General features: G+C 38.9%; 2 protein-coding genes across 17 annotated transcripts in view; one reads left to right on the forward strand and one right to left on the reverse strand.

Moving 5' to 3' along the window:
* The window catches only part of macrod2 (mono-ADP ribosylhydrolase 2), a 634,638-nt gene that overhangs the window by 100,675 nt on the left and 512,336 nt on the right, over window positions 1-21,627 (forward strand). The window lies entirely within an intron of this gene.
* On the reverse strand, window positions 338-11,770 carry flrt3 (fibronectin leucine rich transmembrane 3). The gene is made up of 3 exons (XM_048205383.1): window positions 11,095-11,770; window positions 4,640-5,362; window positions 338-3,527 (listed from the first exon to the last, which is right to left on the reverse strand). The coding sequence occupies exon 3, from the start codon at window positions 3,497-3,499 to the stop codon at window positions 1,550-1,552; it is 1,950 nt and encodes a 649-aa protein (XP_048061340.1). The 5' UTR covers window positions 3,500-3,527; window positions 4,640-5,362; window positions 11,095-11,770; the 3' UTR covers window positions 338-1,549.

The following is a 21,627-nucleotide window of genomic DNA, read 5'->3' on the forward strand; positions in this document are numbered from 1 at the left end:
GCTGAAGGCCAATAGCAAAACATAATCTCCAAATATGTCTGAATAAACCCGTGCTCACTCTGTCTCTCACATGCATGCACTGTCACCATGTAATACACCTGCCGGAACGGAAAAATCCCAAATATTGACATTTTCCAGATCAGGATCCGGCTCAAATTAAGCACTGCATTTGTTCGCATATCCTCTCTGTCACTTCACGTGACAGTGCTTTAGATGGACACTTTTGGGCAACACTGCTTTAGATGCACACTTTTGAGGGCCGGAATGGTGTATGCAAAGCTTAGAGGGATTAAAAATAAATGGAAAGCATTCTTTTGGGGAAAAGGAGACCATCGAGTTGGGGTTTTATCCACTTTTATTTTGCAATATGACCAATATCCTATCATATTCAAGTGTGTATGAAAAAAGTTAAGTCACTGATTTATTTTTTTTTTGTTGAAAAAGCTAAATACAATAAGCATTGGATCAAGGCACATACAAGACTGGCCAAAGGGCATTCAATGCACTTTGGTCTTCAGTTGTAAAGAACAATTTAACTGTGGCAACATAAAAGTGGCTTGAATTAGAAAACAAAAATACAAATAAGAATTATATGAACAAAAAAATAGTTGACACTTTATATTCCAAATAGAAAAGAGCCCAAATGTGTTTCTTGCCATATTTTTTTTTTCTGCCCACAATATATTCCTTTTAGAGGGCAACGTTTACATGACATGTGGTTAACTGTACTGAGGGATATGGTAAATGCTGTTTCCCTTTGCCGACGAGCGATATTTAGTTCTATTCTTGTGTTTTAGGCCATCTGCTTTGATTTGACTGCAAAGTAACCTCTCATTTGATCTGTGTGCTTCATTTGCAAAGGATTTAGGATTCTGTGCTGTGTTGCTTCCTCTTCCAGGGCAGAGAGGAAGTAATAGATATCTGCTTCCTAAACGTTGCAGTGATGTAAAGCCTGGCAGCGTTCTGAAAAGGGCAACCAGGATTCCTAAAGAAACCCAGAGGTTTCTGTGACACTGGAGAAAGTCTGTGCCTGCCCTCCTTAAAATTAACAAAACACTTGTGTCTTTATTTCCTTTGATCAACTATGCCCTATATTCCCACAGCCTTGTTTTTTGTTGTTTTTTTTTTTTTCACTGACAGCAACATAGCGATAGTTTGACCTGTGCTTATACTACATGGTTTTCTAATATCTGATTGTTCAACACAGCAATGAAAACCCACTTTCACAGTTGACAAGTCATCATATCTCAGTAGAGCACAAAGTTTTTTTTTAATTGGTCTAAAACCATAAGTAAAGGAAGTACAGTACAAATGACTACAAATATCTAAAATATAGAATTGCAGTTTGTGGCAGCATACACCGACGGTTCAGTGATGGCCTGCAATCGGAACCTTTTTCCTTTTAATAAATCGTCCTTAAATATAAATTATATGGCAAATGTACATATCGATGCTTTCTCAGTCTTTTCAATCCAGTGTTTTGCAAAAGACCAAGCAGCCTCCAAGTCACTCATTAGCAATAAAATGTCTTAGTAATCCGCGCACACTATCATGAATGAGAGTAGTCTGAATCTGGTATTCCACTGTCTCTGTAGCTTCTGTTGTTGATGCTGTTTTCGCTGTGTGGACTCTTGTAAAGACTTAAGCCATTGGGAGGAAAAATTGTGTGTATCACAAACTCCTCCTTTGAAACGGGCATGTGATTTATGGGAATCATTTGAAAAGAGGTCTCTCTAATCTCCAAGATGGAGTTGTCCTTCTTTGTTCCAGCTTCAGCGTAATCGTCCTTCCGCCTACGCCCTTTGTTGTATGTGCAGTTCCTGGAAAATAAGGAACCATTCCTGTGGATGTACCAGCACACCAGGGCCAGCATGATGATGGCCAAAAGGGCCACTGCCCCTCCGATGATAGCAGCTAAAGGCAGATTGGAATTTTTATAAGGCTCTTTCTCCTGCTCTCTGTTCAAGGTTGTGGTGGGATTGTATGCTTTCAGGGAACCAGTTTCTGTCTCTATGCAAACAGGTGTCTCATCTGACAGGTAAATGTTACTAGTTTCCATGGGAACCATGCATATCCGATAAGAGGATTCGGGTTCCAAAGCAGTTAGCAGGTACTCTGTTTTCTCCCCTTGGACGATGGTCTCAGTTATGGATCCGAATGCAGGACTGTGGCCCAGCTTTAGCCAACTGAGCCTCAGGGCCGTCATGGGCTGAGATACTCTCCAAGATATGTGCACCGTCTCAGCACTACTGGATTTAACGCTTATTGTAATGATCTTACGACTGGACGGCGTTGTGCTGCGATAGTTTCTTCCAAGGTCTGGACCCTTAACCACAGGTCTTTTAGTTACGTATGAGGGCCACTGGGGCCGAGAGGGTGGCAAAGTGTTTGAGACTGTGCTGGTCTCAAATGTAGGCGGAATCTCTGTGTCCGAGCAGCCAAACAGCTCTGTGGATAGGTCCTTGATGGCCATCCCTTTGACCTTATCGGGACCCTGGCACATGAAGCCACGCACATTGACCTTAGATGGAAGAGTGCGCAGCCAGTCACGTACCCACTTCATCCTGCAGTTGCAGTGCCAGGGGTTGTTGCGCAAGAGCAGCTGCGTAAGGTTATCCAGGTCGTCGAATACTCCCATGGGCAGACTGCTCAAGTTGTTGCCTGACAGATCCAAGCGGTACAGCTGTCGCAGAAAAGCAAAGGCACCTGCTGGCACGTGATTGATGTGGTTGTCTTGAAGATTTAGCTTCTCCAGGCTTGTGCCCGGCAGGTTGGAGGGTGGGGATGTCAGGGAGTTTCGTACCAACGAGAGCTCGGTCAGATTGACTAAGTTCACCAAAGCCATCTCCCCAATGCCCCTGTTGTTCAGAAGGTTGCCATCCAGAACCAGTCGCTTCAGGTTTATAAGATCCTGCAGGGATGCCTCTGAGATGGACGAGATGCGGTTGTCGTCGAAGCGAAGCTCCTCAATAGTCATTGGCAGACCGGAAGGTATGGTGCTGAGGTGGTTCCGTGACAGGAAGAGCAGCCTCAAATGGTTGCTGTCCCGGAAGGCACCCTCTTCAATGCTGACTGCTGACACGGAATTGTCATCAAGGTGTAATTCCTCAATAAAGGGAATCTGTGCCAGGGAGGCATGGGTGATAGTCCGGATATTGTTCTCCTGCAAATGAAGTTCCTTGACATTCAGCGGCAGGTTGGTGGGGAACTCATCAAGATTGTTGCAGTACAGGTAGATCTTTTCGACATTGTTTAGCCGTCGTAGATCCGTAGGGATCCCTGCACTTTTGATGCGGTTGTTCTGGAGAAAAAGTACTGTAGCGTCCTCTGGGATGCCCGAAGGGATGGAAGTCAAATCCCGGTCATTGCAGTATATGAAAGTCCCATCGCAACGGCACTGCGAGGGACAGGAGGCTGAGGTCACCAACGGATTGGCCAGGCCAAGCAAAAGCCCAGCTCTGATGAAGAAGACGAAGAAGGACTTGTAATTGCTTGCCATCGCTAATGTCCTTTTTCCGGTTGTTGCCCTTGGAGGAAAAATAAGGGAAAAAGTCAAATTCATGCAGTTTGAAGAAAAGGCAATGTCCTGCTCTAATTGCTGTTTTATGTACAGCGCCTGGAGCGCCTCTTTCATTGTAAATGATTTAATTTTAAGAAAAAATACTATATTTCTGCTGTTGAATTAATGAAAAGAGGCTATTAACATTTCCAATGACATGAACAAATGAAAAAAAACATGGTAGCGAAACATGCCTGGGGTATTTATCTTGATTGAAATCATTTTTATATAAAAACAATACAAAGCAGCGAAAAAAAGAAAGAGGGATTAGAGGGGGAAAATAAGAGGAAAAGGAGAAGTTCAGAAGCAAGTCTAATTTAAGTGGAAGGATATTCCCAGTCAGCTGTGGATGTAGATAACAAATCCTTAAACCTGCTAGATTTCCTTGAATGAGATGCCTGTGTGTGAGAGGTTTTATCTTTTGCTGTGTGTAATGTAATCTCTGGCTCTTGTTGTTTTACACATTTCTGCTGTTAGCCAGTGCATTTCAAGAATGCATTTTATTGCTGAAAACTGGTGGTAGAACAAAGTCAGGCCTTGTTGATTAAACGTTGTAAAATCGGCTTGTCTTTTTGCTTTGTCTTTCTGCAAGATTTGTGTCCCTGTAGGACGTCAGAGAATCATAGTTTGCAAAAGGTGTAAGGGTTGTAACTTAGAAGAAAAAGGAAAGCAAATTATTTCAACCAAAATATTACTTTCAGAAGCTATTAGACTCATTTTCTTAGGTTTGTGTTTGTATAAAATACCATTGTGTATTTTTTTTCATTTTTATATAATTTAATATCTAATAATATAATGTATTTTTATATAGTGTTTATATATTATATATAAATATTATGTTGTTTGTTATAATATTTATATATTATATATTACATAGTTATTTTATTTTTTCTGTATTCATTTTATGTAATATGTAATTGTATTACATTATTTCCGTAGGCAGTTAAAGTGTGAACTTTTTTTTTAATGATCTTTTTTTGATTTATTACTTTAATTTCACATTTTCCTCATTACCTCTGTTTGTGCACATATATATTAGAAGAAAAAAAGGCACAGCAAGAACATCCATATTTGTCATACCTGATTTAGAAATGCCAGTTAATCCTCTGCTGCCACCCAAAATCCAATGAGGCTTTAAACCTTCCTTTCTATTCTTTCAGGAGATGTTTGTCTGTCTTGTCAAAGGGGTCTCTTTGGTTATATCCTGACCAGGCTGGTATTTGCCGAACTGATCCTTGTTTGTACCGCTGACCTCCTTTCTTGTATTGCAGCGTCCACAGTTCATGCAATCAAAGGCTTTGCCATGGTAGATAAACCTATAAAGCAAGCAGCTCCACTTCCAGACAGACCTCAGGCAGCCTTTTCCTGTGCAGTCATGCAATTTCAGTAATTTTTAATCACAAAAAAAGGACTAAAACAAAGGAAATAAAAAAAAAGAGAGCAGAATCCTTTTATTTTAAGTTGCGATTCCTAATCACACCCTTTTGTGTGCAACAGAGAGTCCTCTTCGAGAAGTGAACTGCTCCCGTCTCTCCCGAAGCAGACTGGTCATGGCGTTAAGACCACTGTCCGTCTGCAGTACGCTGGGCTCAAATCCAGGGCGGTTCGGTTCTGAAGTCAGGCTCCAAAGTCAGCCCCGAATCCTGTAGTCTCACTCCCGGCAGGAGCATGAATAAAGTATCCAGCCTCGTGGCTCGAAAGCAGAATCTCCTGTGCTGCTGTAGCACTCTGGCTCCTTGGCTCTCGTTTCACAAACCTGTGCCTGACGTGCAGACACCCACTCCCTCTCACATGCTGAACCTCCTACCAGCAAGGAAAACAGAAAAAGAAATATTCAATAAGAGCAGATTCTTTTGTCAATGACAGCATGTGACATCTGAATACGTCAAGACACAAGAAAAGGTAAAGTACGTGGCCTCGTTGAGAATGAGTTATTGACTATGTGTAATATGCTGTTAGGCAGTGTTTATTTAATTTTGAGATGATAGTACCAAGGCTGAGATTGAGTCAGATAGCGATGCAGCCAGCTGCAATTGGCCACTGTCCTTCAAACAGAGCATTTTCATTTGCCATTGACAATACGTTGACGTAAACAATAGCGCTTTATCTTCTGTTTTCAAGGTTTGCACCTAACATAAAAAGTATGCCACAATGGATTGGATTTTTATGGATTGTTATGCCCTGTAGATCGCTTCACTGCATTTCAGACTTATCAGATTGAAGTGAGGGAAAAATAAGAGGAGTGTGTGGTTGAGATGAGAATTTGAAAGTCCCTTAAGCTTATTGGGTTTCTGTATATCAGGGGATTTCTTTGCCTCTGGGTAAATGACCACAGAGAAAAGCCCTTGGGCTGCAGTCCTTTGATAGTGGACACTGTTTGTGAAACCTGGATTAGTGGAGATGTTGTGTGGATTTTTATAAAAACCTTTCTTTTTCCTCGCCTTAAGCCTGTGCTGCCAGGATAACCGTGTTCGTTGTTCTGTCTGCCACTAACCCTAACATCCCCCCTCTAGTGCTCTCTATGGTGATGGCTGAAAAGCATTCCTTTGCATAAGAAAAGCGACCACGGTTTGGGCCTGCGACAATGACCAAAGACCGCTCCCTCCTGCCTGGCGTCGTTCTCCACTGAGCTGTGCTTTCAAAGTGGCTAAAGATGCTCTGGAAGGAGATGGTGAAGGCAAAAATAAGAGTCACGGTGAAGCATATTGCTGCTGAGGTGTCGAGCAGCCACCAAAGGTCCCTCGGGCTGCCCCGACAGCACCTGAACACAACGCCCTCGCACTGCTCAAAAATGTACATGTGAGATGAACACGTTTTATGTCTTGCAGACTCATGAATACCCAAATGGGTTCTTCATGCAAGTCACCTCCGGTGGCCCTAAAGAGACGTCTATGCTGCACCTTCCATACTGTAATTTCCCACGATACATCTCTCCGGTTACATAGACTGACAATATACATTTCTCCATCTGACAGCCATCACCACGGTTTGTGCCCTTGCCTGAAACCCTTCTGCTGACCTGCGGATGGTAACCTTCCTGTAAAACATGTTTGGGTATGCCAGGCAACTTTGAAACAGTTGTAGGGAGTGACAAGGAGAGATTAGGGAATTAAAGGCCCTATAACTTGATAACAGGTCTCGCCAACACGGTCTAATAGTACACCCCATCCTTCTGTTGAGCCTAAGTGCTCTATGTCCCTACTATTATATTAGTAGATTAACAAGGGCTCGAAAACAGCAGGTGTGACCCTACTTTAAGGGCAGGTGATGGTTGACGGTGAGCTTTCAGTATGCTGACAGAGACTAAGTTGCTTCCTTTTTGTTGAATCCTGAAACATTTGCCTCATGATTGTCGGATTTATTGAAGAGGAAACTAAGTACTCGCAGGAATGGTGAATAGTTGGTTAGCGATCAGCTTGCAATTTTGTTTAACTGTTCTGAGGAAATGTTGTATTGTTTCGGAGAATTACGCGTGTAAAGTAGATTGCCATTTTTCTTGAAGTCTGACAAATAACAGACTGTGAAATTATGTGGAGATGGAATTGCTCTTGCTTTATGCACTATACCCAATATAAATCACTTCCTGGCACAGGAGCGGGCAAAAAGGAAGTTGGCGATACACCAACCCCTTCGGATTTTTTTTTCTGCCAAGATACTTCCCTGAAAATTTAAGGGTTCACTCACAGGTGGCTGTTTATTTCATGATATTTCAGCTGAGATCTTACTCAGGAGACCTTGATAAAAGCACAGGTGTCTTGGGAAATATATATGGGCCAGTATTATGTTATGGTCGTAAAGGTCAAACGGAAAAGAAGGGAGGGCATCTACCTTATACGCTTCACCTAAGCTTGTCATGCCAGCTGTCTCAGTGGTCATGCATACCTTGATCTGGCTGGATGATTGGCTGCATTATCATTTCTTTCTTTTTTTCCCCGGCTCTTCAGATTTCACTGAAGTGGCTGTGGTCTATTGTTCATTACAAGTTAAGCATAAGGGCCCTGGCCTTTGCTCTTCTGCTTTACTGAACTTCTTTCACTTAGAATTATTAGCTTTTTCACATTTGGTTAAATCTTCCAGCCCCTATCCCCTCCCACTGCTCAAAGCCAGAGAAAAAAGGCCACTGAATGTGACGGGCACCTCTCACTATCGTTCTAATAGGCCACATTTCCCGTTAGGAGATCATTCTAATGGCTAGGCCTGCTTCTGCTCCATTGCTCTGCTCGAAGTGATGTTCAATCGAGCATCCTGGTTAAAATGGCCACAGCCAACTACCTTTTGCTCGTTTAGTGTCTTGAGTTCTGAACACTAGGGTTGGGGCACTGAGAAATGGGTTAAAAAGTGCATTTAAGGGAAAGTCATATTTGAATATGATTGTGCAAAATATTTGTTTTCAGGAATTTTGAATAATTTTAATACATATGAAAACTGGAATATTAAATACAAATATTTTACATTATTATAATGACAATGCTTTGCTTTATGTGTGATTTTTTTTTTTTTTTTTTTTTTTTTTTTTTTTTCCTGCATTTTTAGAGAAATTAGGTTAAGATGGCAAATGTTGAATTATGCATCATTTTTAAATTTCGAGTTCATGTTTTCTATGAGTTTCCAAAAATGCTGTCGCATTTGATCAGAGCCCAGGCATAAACAGAGGCATTTAGGATGAAATTAGTCTTCATTGGTTGGTCCTGGGCTATGATTATGAAAAACAGCTCTCTTGTTTTCAATAGATTCTGAACCCCAGGCAGGATTTGAACTAAATGCCTCTCTTTGTCATGTATCTTATGTCCATGAAGCCATATCATGCCTCTCTAAGCCTAGTGGGCCGAGAGATGAAACATTTCTGCCTACATATTTGGAAACGAGAAGAACGGTTTAGACACAGCTTTAACGTTAATTTAAGAGCAGGCTATTGTGTTAGTGGCTCCCCTCTGTGTGCGGTTTTGGGGCAGATGATCCGCAGGTTTGTCCCTGGCTAGCGTTCAGGCAGTGAGAGTGGATTCTAGGGGAGACAGGGGGTCTTTTTCTTTTGTGCTGCACTGAAAAGAGAGTGGTCTGTGGCAGCTGCACTGTTTTCCCCACTTGGGGGTGGTAGGTGCTTCTGTATCAGGCCTGTGCATGCGGATACACACAGACACTTGGAGGCTAAACTGGCGCTTTAATTACCACATATGTACCCCCTGCTAGGGTACAGGGGGCAGCAGTTGCTGGACAAGGGCAAAAAGGGATGGGTTGATTTTACTGCACTGTACTTTTTTCGTTTCCACTCCAAAAGGCGTAAATTGTATCTGCAATTAAGCTAAAATTCACAGCCCTATTTTTCTGTTTGTTACATAATTTGTCATCAGAAAAGTATATTTCCACTTAAACAATAAAAATAAGTCATTTTCTTAAATGTTTCAGAAAATGGACTTCTAGGCTTGTTTTTAAGGTACATTTTATAGAATGGCGAGGTCAGAGGTTGGCCGCCGACATGAGGAAAATTCTACTAGACGATTTGTTTTTGTCTTCGGCACAAAAGGGTGACAGACTTTTTTCTGAAGGCCTGAAAGACATGACCATTTCATGTTGACTCTGAGTGAATGCCACGGACCACTGGGTTTAGCCTCCGGCATTCATGGCTTGAAACAAAGAATGCTATCTGCCTGGCTGCCAGTAAACATACACTGAATGCTTAGATTTTTGTATTAAAATATAGAAAGTTGGTTAATTTGCATTGCTGTCTATTAGTATCTTAAGGGAGACAGGGAGTATTTATGCCTTTTTAAATCTCGGAGGTGTGGTATTTGTAAATCACTGATACAAATTGTTTATGCAAGCGAAAAAGACTGCCACAGAGTGCTTTGACACGTACAACAAAGAACAATGGGTTAGTTAATTTTATCACCCTCCTTACATAGTCAAAACAGACCATTTGTGCTTCTCAGCTATTATTGTGCTGAGAAACTAACATCTCTGAATACACAGTCTTTTACTGCATTTGCACTGATGAAGCTCAAAGCTAGGGAAAACAACTTGCACTTAAAAGTACATAGGTCTTATTCATTTTTTTGCATACTTGTCTAATGTGAATTGTCTACTATAGTCGTCTTATAAACTGATTTAATCAGCTCTGACTGAAGCTGGCGCTTATCGTCATCTCACAGTCCCTCTCTCTTTATCTGCACAAAACTATTATTTCAATCTTGACTTTTTCTGTCTAACAGATATGAAAGCTTATCTTTCAGATAACTTGGAAGGCTACTTAAAAGAAGGGAAATTCGTTTGATGGGAAAATCCTGACGCAGCTGACAGCCTCAGATCTCTTTACTGCGACACACACTCACTCTCTCAATGAAAAGCACAGGGCGCACATTTATTGCGCGCCAATCTCGAAGTCTTGTGAGTTTTCGTTAGTATTCCAAATTAGAACGCGACCCTCATAATCAACGAAGCTGTCTGCGCTGCAAGCGGCTTCTATAATGGGAGAGTTCTAGTTTTGTCGTGTCGCGCGCAGTGTACATGAAGTGTCACGCGCCGCATCCCCGATTCGCCCATTCTTTATTCCAATCACTCTCTCATCAGGCTTCCACAGCATATGTTGTGCATTATTAATACATATTTACTTATTTGTAATCGACGTCTGCTCGTTTCGTTAGCGATACGCCTCTCACACAAGATTTAAGACGCACCGCGTTAAGTTTATACGTTCCTGTTGATTGCAGGCGGTAAAAATACAATCTGCATTGCGTTTTTTTTTTTTCTAAACGATGTTTTAAAGATCTATTATAGCAGGCTAACTGCTATAGAGTGCTGATGGTGAGAATAAAATGTAAGTTGTGCGTCCCTAGTGCGTTTATTCGCGGCAGCGGAACGGAGACTTAAAGGGATAGTTCACCGAAAAATGGAAATGAAAATTCGTTCGTTTTCTCGCCTCCAAGTTGTTCCAAACCTATATGACTTCACAAAATCCTTCGTAAAATGTGATGTTAGACTGAATGACAGCCTCGTTCACCATTCACATTCATTCTTTATATGAAAAAAGATGCATTGAAAGTGAGTAGTGGCTGAGCATTTACATCTCTTCTTTACATGCCTTTTTGTGATCAAGGAAAGAAAGTCATAGAGATTTGAAACAACATAAAGGTTAATAAATTATGCCAGTATTTTAAAAGCGAACTATTGTTTTAAATTTGTTTTAGAGATGCACATTGAATCCTAAATGGTAATTGAAGGGCTATATATACTGCTGAATTTCATGACTACTGTACTTGTGAGTTTAAATTGCTATTGCATCCCCCTCAAATCCCTAAGGGTCTGAAATAAAACATAATAAAACGCCCTTTTCCTCATCGCAAACAAATGACTGGATCTGAAAGTTTATAAATAATTCAATGTGAAGATTTGTGAGTGACTGGAATGTAAGGGATAGATCCAGATTTTCTCTCTGCATATGGTGAAGGTATTTGATAACCTTAGGGTGATGAAATACATAAGGGAAAGGGTTAAAAACAGCCCAAGAATAATGGGGGAGACCCATAACAAAATACACTTACCTGCCAAAGCAATAATTCAAAAAGGAAAATCAAAGAGAATATCCTCAAAGAATAAAGTCAGTCCGTAGGATAAATCCAATACAATGGAAGATGATTTCAATCCCCAAAACGAGCCGAGTGTCAGAAAGGCTCAGTAGCAGCAGTGGTGCGAATAGCAGGGTGTGTTTTTATTTCCACACACACTTGTTCACATACACACACACACACTCCTTTGGCTCAGAGAGAGAGACAAGATAGAGAAGTTGGCAGAGCTGGTCAGCTGCCTGGAGCTCACTACAAGTGTGAGGTTGCATCTGCCTCCAGCTCTGCTTCAACACAGCACTGATGTCATCTGGGGGCGGAGCTTGTGGCTTCCTCCCCTTTCTCTCTGTCTCTCTGTCTCTCTCTCTCTCTCTCTCCCCTTCCCTCTTCCATCTTGCTGTACTCACTGTGGACGCTAGGGGGGGCAGGAGAAAGAAAGATGGGTATTGAGCAGTCTTGAATAGGCAGCTTGAGTGGGCATTTCATGTGTTTGTGTTGAAGGCCGCCAGAAGCATTATTTAGATGAGCTTTCTGTATGTGTACCTACGAATTAAGTAATGGAGTTTATATGTTAGGGAATCTGAGAAAAGGCAAAGCAATTGATCAGCCCTGGTATGCGTTATTTAAACAAAGAGCAATGAGCTTTTTTATTTTAGTGGTGTGTGTGTGTGTCTGTTAGAGAGAGTGCTGTTAGTGCCATCTAAGTTTCACAGCACATTATGAATTTTTAAGCTCTGAAGTCAGGCGTTATGTTCAGCCTCATTATGCGTATTAAGTATTAAAGTGGCTCCAAATGGCGAATTTGCTCCCTCATAAACCAGCTGTACAGACTGTGTGTATGTGTCATCATCTCTGAAGAGCTTTTGAAGACCTTTGTACGGTCGGGTCTGTTCCTGACCTGAGCAGACCCCTTTGAAGAAGCGGTTATTGTGTTGTGCTTAAACTCTTTGCAAGCAGATATGGTTCTTCTACCCTTATAGTTCACCCAAAAATTCATTTGCTAACCCTCATGTCATAGTAAACCTTTTTTAGGGAATTTTTAGGTCACTCTTTTTCATATAATGGAAGTGAATGAGCATTGGGGTTGTCAAGCTACAAAATAACAAAAAAAGCAACATAAATAAGGTGGCCCAGTAAATTCTTAAAAAAACACAAAAAAGCAAAAAACAAAAAAACTAATCTGTTCCACAGGAAAAGGTTTGGAATGACATTACAGTGAGTGATGATAAAATTCATTTTTAGATGAACTAACCTACAATAGATGGTTTTTTACTTCTACTCTTCTGAACTTTTTGAGTGCTCAAATTATTAGTTTATAGTTTGATCTTTTACATATTTGTTTTTCCCATAAAGGAGCTGATATTCCTCACAGAGTTTGGTTCTGTCAGTGATTAAATGCTGGTGGCCTTCAGTAGAATAGATATGGTTGACCTGCTTTCACTACTGTGTGGCTTGACTGTTGACTAGACTGCCAAAGTTTTGGACAGACATGAAGGTTAGACGTTGTCCCTTTCCCAAAAACCTCCCTGATTGCTAAATTTTATAGTTGTATATTGTAGATATATTATTATATATTCTGGTGTGTGTGTGTGTGTGTGTGTGTGTGTATGTATGTATATATATATATGTATATGTATGTATGTCACTATTTATTAAACTAATTATTAAAGTTGCCATAGAATTGAAAATTGAATTTACCTTGGCATAGTTGAATAACAAGAGTTCAGTACATGGAAATGACATACAGTGAGTCTCAAACACCACTGTTTCCTCCTTCTTATAAAAATCAAATTTGTTTAAAAGACCTCTGAAGAACAGGCGAATCTCAACATAACACCAACTGTTACGAAACAGTCGGGATCATTAATATTTACACCCCCAATATTTGCATATACCAGCTCATGTTCAAGGCATTACACAAGGGCAGGACGTCTGGATGTGCACAGCTGAATCATCAGACTAGGTAAGCAAGCAAGAACAATAGTGAAAAATGGCAGATGGAGCAATAATAACTGACATGATCCATGATTACATGATATTTTTAGTGATATTTGTAAATTGTCTTTCTAAATGTTTCGTTAGCATGTTGCTAATGTACTGTTAAATGTGGTTAAATTTACCATCGTTTCTTACTGTATTCACGGAGACAAGAGCCGTCGTTATTTTCATTATTAAACACTTGCAGTCTGTATAATTCATAAACACAACTTCATTTTTTATAAATCTCTCCAACAATGTGTAATGTCAGCCTCAAACTCCATTCAGAATCAAATGTAAACATCCAAATAAATACTGTACTTACATGATCCGATGTATGCATGACGAACATTTTGTAAATATCCATTTTGAGGGTTATATTAGCTGTGTGAACTTTGTTTATGCAATGTATTATAGTCGAGAGCTCAGGGGCGGGGAGCGTGAGGATTTAAAGGGGCAGCAGCCTGAATCGGCACATTTATAATGATGCCCCAAAATAGGCAGTTAAAAAAATGTGTATATATATATATATATATATATATATATATATATATATATATATATATATATATATATATATATATCTATGGGGAATTTAGAGCTGAAACTTCACAGACAAATTAAGGGGACACCTTAGACTTATATTACAGCTTGTGAAAAAACGTTCTAGGGCACCTTTAAAAATAAATTTAAAAAATAATACATTTAGTAATGTAACATATCAACACATTGATATGTTGTATTATTGAAAGTATTTTTTACATTTATTTTTAATGTTACATGCATTCAATTATTAATAAAATTGAATTATTAATATATATATTACAAAAATTGTTATATCATTGCACGACCACGTCTTGTTGTATTACAAGTATCCATTGGAAGATTAAGCATCTGAATAATGTTCTATCCACGCTGTGCTTTTACAGCAGGTCTAGGTGTCGTGTTTTTAGGGTCAGAGGTGGAGAAGCAGGGCACAGTCGTAGGTGACAAGAGGTCAGTGCAGGGCATCATGTGCAGAGGCCCGTCTGTCCCCCGCCTCAGGATGGATCACGACTCCGGCCTCTGCATCGACCCTTCCGGCGCTTTTCTCTCCTAAATCTGATGAGGCTTTGTCTGTCATCGGCCCTTGATTGACTCTTAGACGTACAAAGGGCCCCAGTGGAGGGCCCCAAGAGGGTCCAATTACCACTATTTCAATACAGTTGGGGGAGTCTGTGGCTGGGGTCATCTGTTGTTTGGAAAGATGAGTGTTCCTCATCTTTCCAAAAGATGCCATTTATTTTATCTCCTCCATCTCAATGTGTTTTGACAACAGACATGACTTTGATGGAGCTCAAGCCCTTCTCCTCCTGCTGCCCTCCTCTCGTTCGTCGTAGTTTGGGGGTGGAGATGAGCATAGCTAAGTTTATTAAATCACTTGATGTGGTTAAGTGCTAACAAGAGCGTTTTTTAGTTCAGGCTTTATGCTTGAAGAATGTCTGACCTCTGCTTTCAGGGATGTTCACGGCGCATTCTTCGCATGACAAGCAAATAAGTCGCATTAAATCGGGCTTTTATTCACTGACGCGTGTTTCTTGTATGGCGGCCTTCACTTGAATGGAATTTACTGCAAGAGTGTGTCAAAATCAAAGCCATACCTAAAGTCGCTCTTTTCAAAGACTTGTTGAAGGGTTTGTCATTCTGATCTTTACACCTCGAGTGTATATTTCATCCCCCTGGCCCATTCTCAAACAAACAATCCTGAGCTCAGCGCTGTGCTGTCCAGCTCCAGGAGATTTGTGGAGTATTTTTCTAGTGTCTCCTGCGACTCCACTTACACACATACTCATGTTTACCTAGCTAGATTGGGGACATACCATAGACTTAATTTGTTTTAAATAAGCTAATTATCATTATAAACCCAAACCCCAAAGATAGAACAAAGGAATGTTTAATAAAATTGTGTTTTTATTAAAAAAAAATAGAAATAATCATAGCCATTCAATCTTACAGTATAATTGAAAGCCATCATTTTTAACATTAAGGCTGTAAAACATAAAACAACTTTACATTTATGTGAGCTTAAAACAATCGTCACATAAACCCATTCTAATAAATGTCACATTTAACTGTTCCTTTAATAAAGCAGGTCTCAACAGTAAGGATTTTTTCCACAAAAAGTTGTTTTCATTGTTTTTGACCCTTGTATCCTTGTATTTAAATAAGGTTATGACACCAGCAGTTTTCACAGAAAACTGCATTTTCCTGCATTTTCAAAAAACACACAAAAAAAACCCAACAACAAAAACAACAACAACAACAACAAAAAAACAACATACTTTATTATGTTTATTAATCAGTTTCGCTCGTGGGGGCCACTGGCTGGTCCTCACAATGTAGGTGATCTCAGGTTTTTCTATCCTTGTGGGGACCTTTGGTCCACACAAGTATAGTTAAAAAAAAAAAAAAAAAAAAAAAAAAAAAAAAAAACAAAACACACACACACACACACACACACACACACACACACACACACACACACACACACACACACACACACACACACACACACACACACACACACACACAGTGTCTAAAATACATAGTTTCAGGGCTTTCTAAATGTTGAACTCATGCCCAGATAAAGGCAACTTGGAAAAGCTTGTGCCAAATATCTGCTTTGTGTCTTACTTTTGCTATATCCTTCTGGTTCATTTCCATAATCATTCACCACAGGCAATTAGCAGTGATCTCTGTGCTGCTGACTTCTCATCCTCCCTGCCACTTCCACAGAGACCTCTGCAATATGGCAGAATGTGAATTGCAGGATGGGGTCCAGCTTCATGTACAAGTGTTCATGCTCATGGCAGCATGATAGAGTGGAGATGAATTATTTCCTGCCCTTTCCTGTACTGTATGACCAGTCCAACAGCCCCATTCTGAGATGGGACATTGCCGTACATGATAAGTCAATACTGTCTCCTCCTAACCCCTTACCCTTTCTTTTTTTAAATGCAGATCCCAGATGTTTAGCATTAACTTCCTTGTTCTCTGGAGACTAGGATTCTCCTAAACAGCAACAAAAATCTCACCAAGCTGACTTCCTGCTGTTCAAACCCGAACCAAAGGTCTGAGTCAGCGGTCAGCACTCTTGTGTATTTGTGAGGAATGAGCAAATCCTCACAAATAGCCCTCTGGGTTGTCTTCTCCGCTTTCCCCTTTGTGTCTGCCGCTTGTTTTTTCAAGGACCTTCTTGTGTTGGCCGCAGGGATGGGGGGTTGGGTTTGGGTTGACTTGTCGACTGTGTGGAAACCTCTGGACCCCCCAGTGGTAAATGAGCTTCAAAACAATGGTCTCTGATCAGATTAGATAGCCCACCCTTTTAACCACTCCCCAGCCCAAACTACTCGGTTAGGCCGATCAGTATTGCAAGAGATAAAAGATGCCATCAGCACACAATGAATCCACAGTCTCGCCACTCCAGCACTCTAATGTAGCTCACTCAAGCACCTCGCTCTCTTCCTCTCTAACGGTTTACTGTTTCAGCTCTAAATCTGTAATTAGCCAAATAACAATCTTCTCACTCCTTTTCAAATATAGAAGCCTCCCGTCTTCACAGTAGGAATTTAACTGTGCAATTGAAAGTCTCTTGAGGACTTTCTCCTTTGTTTGAAACACGCTCGTTTTCAAAAAGTTTCCAGCAGGCCTGCAGCAAACAACTATTTTGGTTATCGGTTAATCTGTTCATTATTTCTTCAGTTAACAATTAAGTTCATGTTTCACATTGAGCCCAATTCTGTACTTCAAAGTATATATTATATTATATTATATTATATTATATTATATATATTATTATATTATATTATATTATATTATATTATATTATATTTATTACTTACAAACTGACTGAAGTATATAATGTATGAAAAATATTATAAATATTAATACAACTATTTTAAACTTTATATTATGGCATGCTCGATTATGGCAAAAATCATAATCACGATTATTTTGGTTAACATTAAAATCGTGTTTTTTTAACCCGATTATAGCTGGTGATATGATCAAAGTCTTATTTCATGATAAGAGTAATTTTAAATGTCACTGAAATTTCATAATTATCGATACTTGAACAAAAACTAATACTAAGTTAATTAATGTAAGTGAAAAGTCCTCAAAACAGAAGTCAAGTAAACAGTTAGCAATACAATAAGAACAAAGAAACTAATTACAAACAAAACCGACAAAAAACACAAAACAGAACTAAAATACAAATTAAATAAACGTACTAAAAATGTACTGACAGTGGTATTCAGATAAGTAATAGCCTACAATAGAAATTGAATAAAGTAATCAAATGTAAAATAACACTGCTGTGTACATGAAATATAGACTAACCCTTATTAAAACTACAAAAGTTATTATTATTAGTGATTTTTATATTTGTCTTTTGTTGTTTGATTAACAACAATGACTGCTGCAGATTTATTAGGCTGCTGTCACTTTAAGAGCTGCACAGATCAAATAAATCACATGGATGCTTCTGCATTTTACATTTTCTGTGGCCTACCATTTTCAAAAATGTTTTTATTAGTGAAAATTGTAAGCTATTTATATTATAATATTTATCAGTTAGTTATTGCAGCCCTGATCTCCACATCTGATATATAAACACATGATCTTTAATCTTTGCTATCAAAGCAAGCTTGCCAGTGGTTTTTGTTAGTTTCGCTCCTCAGAGAGGAAGCAATGCTTAATGACATTAAAGTTTCGCTGACACAAACAGTTGAACAAATTGTAGATAAGCTTGATAAAGCAGTATTAGTCATTGCAGACCTGTCTACTCCCGCTGATTTGGCTAGATTTCAGGAAGTTTCATTTGGCAGTGTGCACAAAGAGAGTTACACAATGATTAAATCTGCTGGTATGAAGTTTATTATTTAGCATACTAGGTGCTAAACAACAGTTCATGCCTTTGTTCATTTGCTGCCTTCATGAATTTTTATGGAGCAAGAAGAATGCAAATAGGCTTCGCTTGAATCAATTTTTAATCAGTGTTGCTCTTTATTTCTGATAAATCCTCCAAATTTAATTTTTCTCTATCACCCCATTTTTTTTATTTATTTATCTTGAGATATGATAGAAACCATCATTTACAGCTGCTCATAAAAACTTGCTGCTATTACGAGTAACATATACTAAGAACTTTACAGCACTTTAAAGAATCACATCTGCTGTGAATCAGTGTGCCGGAGAAAGACAAGAATGAGCCCATTGTGTTTTCATGTTCTCCAAACGAAGCTCAAACAATGCATTGTGAGCTATGTGCTTTTACAACGTCTCACCTCGTATTGACTTATGTTGCATCTACGGGAGGGCTACATGTTTGCATTCAGTTCCAGTCGTCTTTTTTTCCCTTTTAAAATAACTTGGCAGTGTTTCAAATGCAGGAAAATCATTATTGGCAATGAACATTGAACGACTGAATACTAAGTGGCTTCAGCAGAACCTTAGAAATGTAACTCTTGAGCTTCATGCACAGTGAATTTAGGTCATCAGGACACTGTTCTGTTAACATAAAGTTGTTAATTTGCATAAAATTAAAATTTTCTTTGTCAGTTTTGCTGGACAAGGCCACATTAAGTCAGCAGAAATCACAAACTCTCTTTTAACAAAAAGACTTATTTTGCCAATTTAAATCATTGAAGAAAAACCCTGACTTTTTTGCCCATCAATTATTGTTGTAATACTTGTGAAAAGGAAGTAGGACATTACAGACTAGTGTCTCTCTCTTCTAACTCAAGTGTGTAAGACCTTGGCTTTGAACCTTCCCATAATGAAACTTGAGTCCTTCTGTCAGATCTAGAGGTGTTTTTCTTAACACCTCAGAAGCATCTGTGTGCCCCAGCGTTCTCGAGCACTTGTGTGAGTGATGTATCAGATGTACCCCATGTCTTTGTGAAGAACGGCTCAAGAGCGGATAGGAATGGAATGATGACAGGTAAATGAGGGGAACGGTTTGTGTACACATCTTACTTGAGCTTCCCCCCCCTCCATTAGCGACCGTTGTTCCCAAAGTGAACTGGAAATTTGTCGCTGCCGTTTGGGACGATGAAAGCTGAGGATTAAAGAAACTGGAGAAGGTTCCTCTCTGTTGCTCTTTGTCCTTGAGTGAGGAGCGATTATTTGTGCCGTTTACCATTGGTTTGAGACCATATGTGGTGGTCTGACCTATGCGTTTGTTTTGAATTTTGGCAGCAGAGATTTTTTTTGAAAGAAATTTAAAGTGTCAGTAAAGACTTGTTACCAAAGATTTTAAAGGATTAAAGGATTACTTCACTTTTAAATGAAAATTACTCTAAGATTTACTCACCCTCAAGCCACCCTAGGTGTATATGTCTTTCTTCTTTTTGAAGAACACAATCAGAGTTACACTACCGTTCAAAAGTTTGGGATCGGTAAGATTTTTAATGTTTTAAAAGATGTTTTGTCTGCTCACCAAGGCTGCATTTATTTAATTAAAAATAAAATAAAAACCATAATATTGTGAAATATTATTACAATTTAAAATAATTTGTTTTCTATTTGAATATATTTGACAAAGTAATTTATTCCTGTGATGCAAAGCTGAATTTTCAGCAACATTACTCCAGTCTTCAGTGTCACGTGATCCTTCAGAAATCATTCTAATATGCTGATTTGCTGCTCAAGAAACATTTAATGTGTACAATTTTACAAAATATTTGTGTACAATATTTTTTTTTTTCAGGATTATTTGGTGAATAGAAAGTTTAAAAGAACAGTGTTTATTTCAAATATAATCTTTTGTAACATTATAAGTGTCTTTACTGTCACTTTTGATCGATTTAATGGCTCCTTGCTGAATAAAAGTATTAATTTCTTTCATTTCTTTTCAAAAAAATAAAAATAAAAATTCTTACTGACCCCAAACTTTGTAACAGTAGTGTTAATAATGTCAAAAAAGCTTTGTATTTCAGATAAATGCTGTTCTTTTGAACTTTCTATTCATCAAGGAATCCTGAAAAAAATATTGTACACAACTGTTTTCAACATTGATAATAATCATAAATGTTTCTTGAGCAGCAAATCAGCATATTTGAATAATTTCTGAAGGATCATGTGACACTGAAGACTGGAGTAATGATGCTGAAAATTCAGCTTTGCCATCACAGGAATAAATTACTTTGTAAAATATATTCAAATAAAAAAGTTATTTTAAATTGTAATAATATTTCACAATATTACTGTTATTACTGTATTTTTAATTAAATAAATCTAGCCTTGGTGAGCAGACGAAACTTCTTTTAAAATCATTAAAAATCTTACCGATCCCAAACTTGTGAACGGTAGTGTATATTAATAAATATTCTGACACATCTAAGCTTTATGATAGTGAACGGCTCCGGGGGGGTTAATAAAGGCCTTCTGAAGCGAAGCGATGTGTTTGTGTAAGAAAAATATTCACATTTAACAAGTTATGAAGTAAAATATATAGCTTCCGCCAGACCGCCTTCCATAGCAAATGGTTATTCAATGGCTATTTAATGTATTCAAATATTCAAAGTTGAATATGGAAGGTGTGGGATGTATCATAAGCGTTTTGATCTGCAAGAGGCATTACACTTTCTTCGTAAGTTGAATACGGAAGCTGAAATATGGATACTTTTCTCACAAAAACGCGTCGCTTCGCTTCAGAAGGCCTTTATTAACCCCCCAGATCCGTGTGAAGTATGTTTTTGATGGATGGATGCACTTTCTTCAGCTTCAAACTCATTGGCCCCTGTTTTCTGCCATTATAAAGCTCGGATGTGTAATATGACTATGACTCAGATTGTTCATCAGAATGAAGAACGTCATATACACCTAGGATGGCTTGAGAGTGAGTAAAGCATGGGGTAATTTTCATTTGAAAGTGAACTAATCCTTTAAGGAGCACAACTGATTTTAACAGCGATAATTATAAGAAATGTTTCTTGAGCACCAAATCAGTATATTACAATGATTTTACTGTTTTTACTGTATTTTTGTTCAAAGTTTTTTATTACAAGCAGAAGCCATCATGTTCTGCATGTCCTAGTTTGAAACTGTCTCAGAATTGCCCACATAAAAGAGCTTTTCTTTTTATTTTACAATTTTCAAACTTGAACAAGATACTTTTTTTTTTTTTTGTTTTTCCCTTCAACATGCACTGGAAAGCAGAAACTCCCGCTAGCTTTGACTTCAAATTGAAGGTCAGTCTAATAATGTGAGGATGACATTTCAGCCTCTCTCCTACAGTATGTGAATTACTATCCTGCTGAGATCAGCTGTGATGAAGGAAGTGAAATCACTCGTCTTTGTGCGAGGATGTCGGTCTGTGTGTGTGTGAGTGAGTGACAATGTGTGGCGCCCACCAGTCTTTGCAGGAACAATGTCTGGTTCTGTCAGTCTGTTGTTTTTACATATTCCTCACGCTGTTTTACATGTCTTAGCCTCAACTAAAAAGGACCCATTTGCATCAGACCCACAGCGCTGAGCTCGTGCTGCAGAAAC

The sequence above is a fragment of the Megalobrama amblycephala genome, linkage group LG10, assembly GCF_018812025.1.
Source record: "Megalobrama amblycephala isolate DHTTF-2021 linkage group LG10, ASM1881202v1, whole genome shotgun sequence".
NCBI lineage: Eukaryota > Metazoa > Chordata > Actinopteri > Cypriniformes > Xenocyprididae > Megalobrama > Megalobrama amblycephala.

Bases quoted from the DNA above. Each gene is read 5' to 3' on its own strand.
- flrt3 (XM_048205383.1), bottom strand. From the start codon at position 3,499: ATGGCAAGCAATTACAAGTCCTTCTTCGTCTTCTTCATCAGAGCTGGG.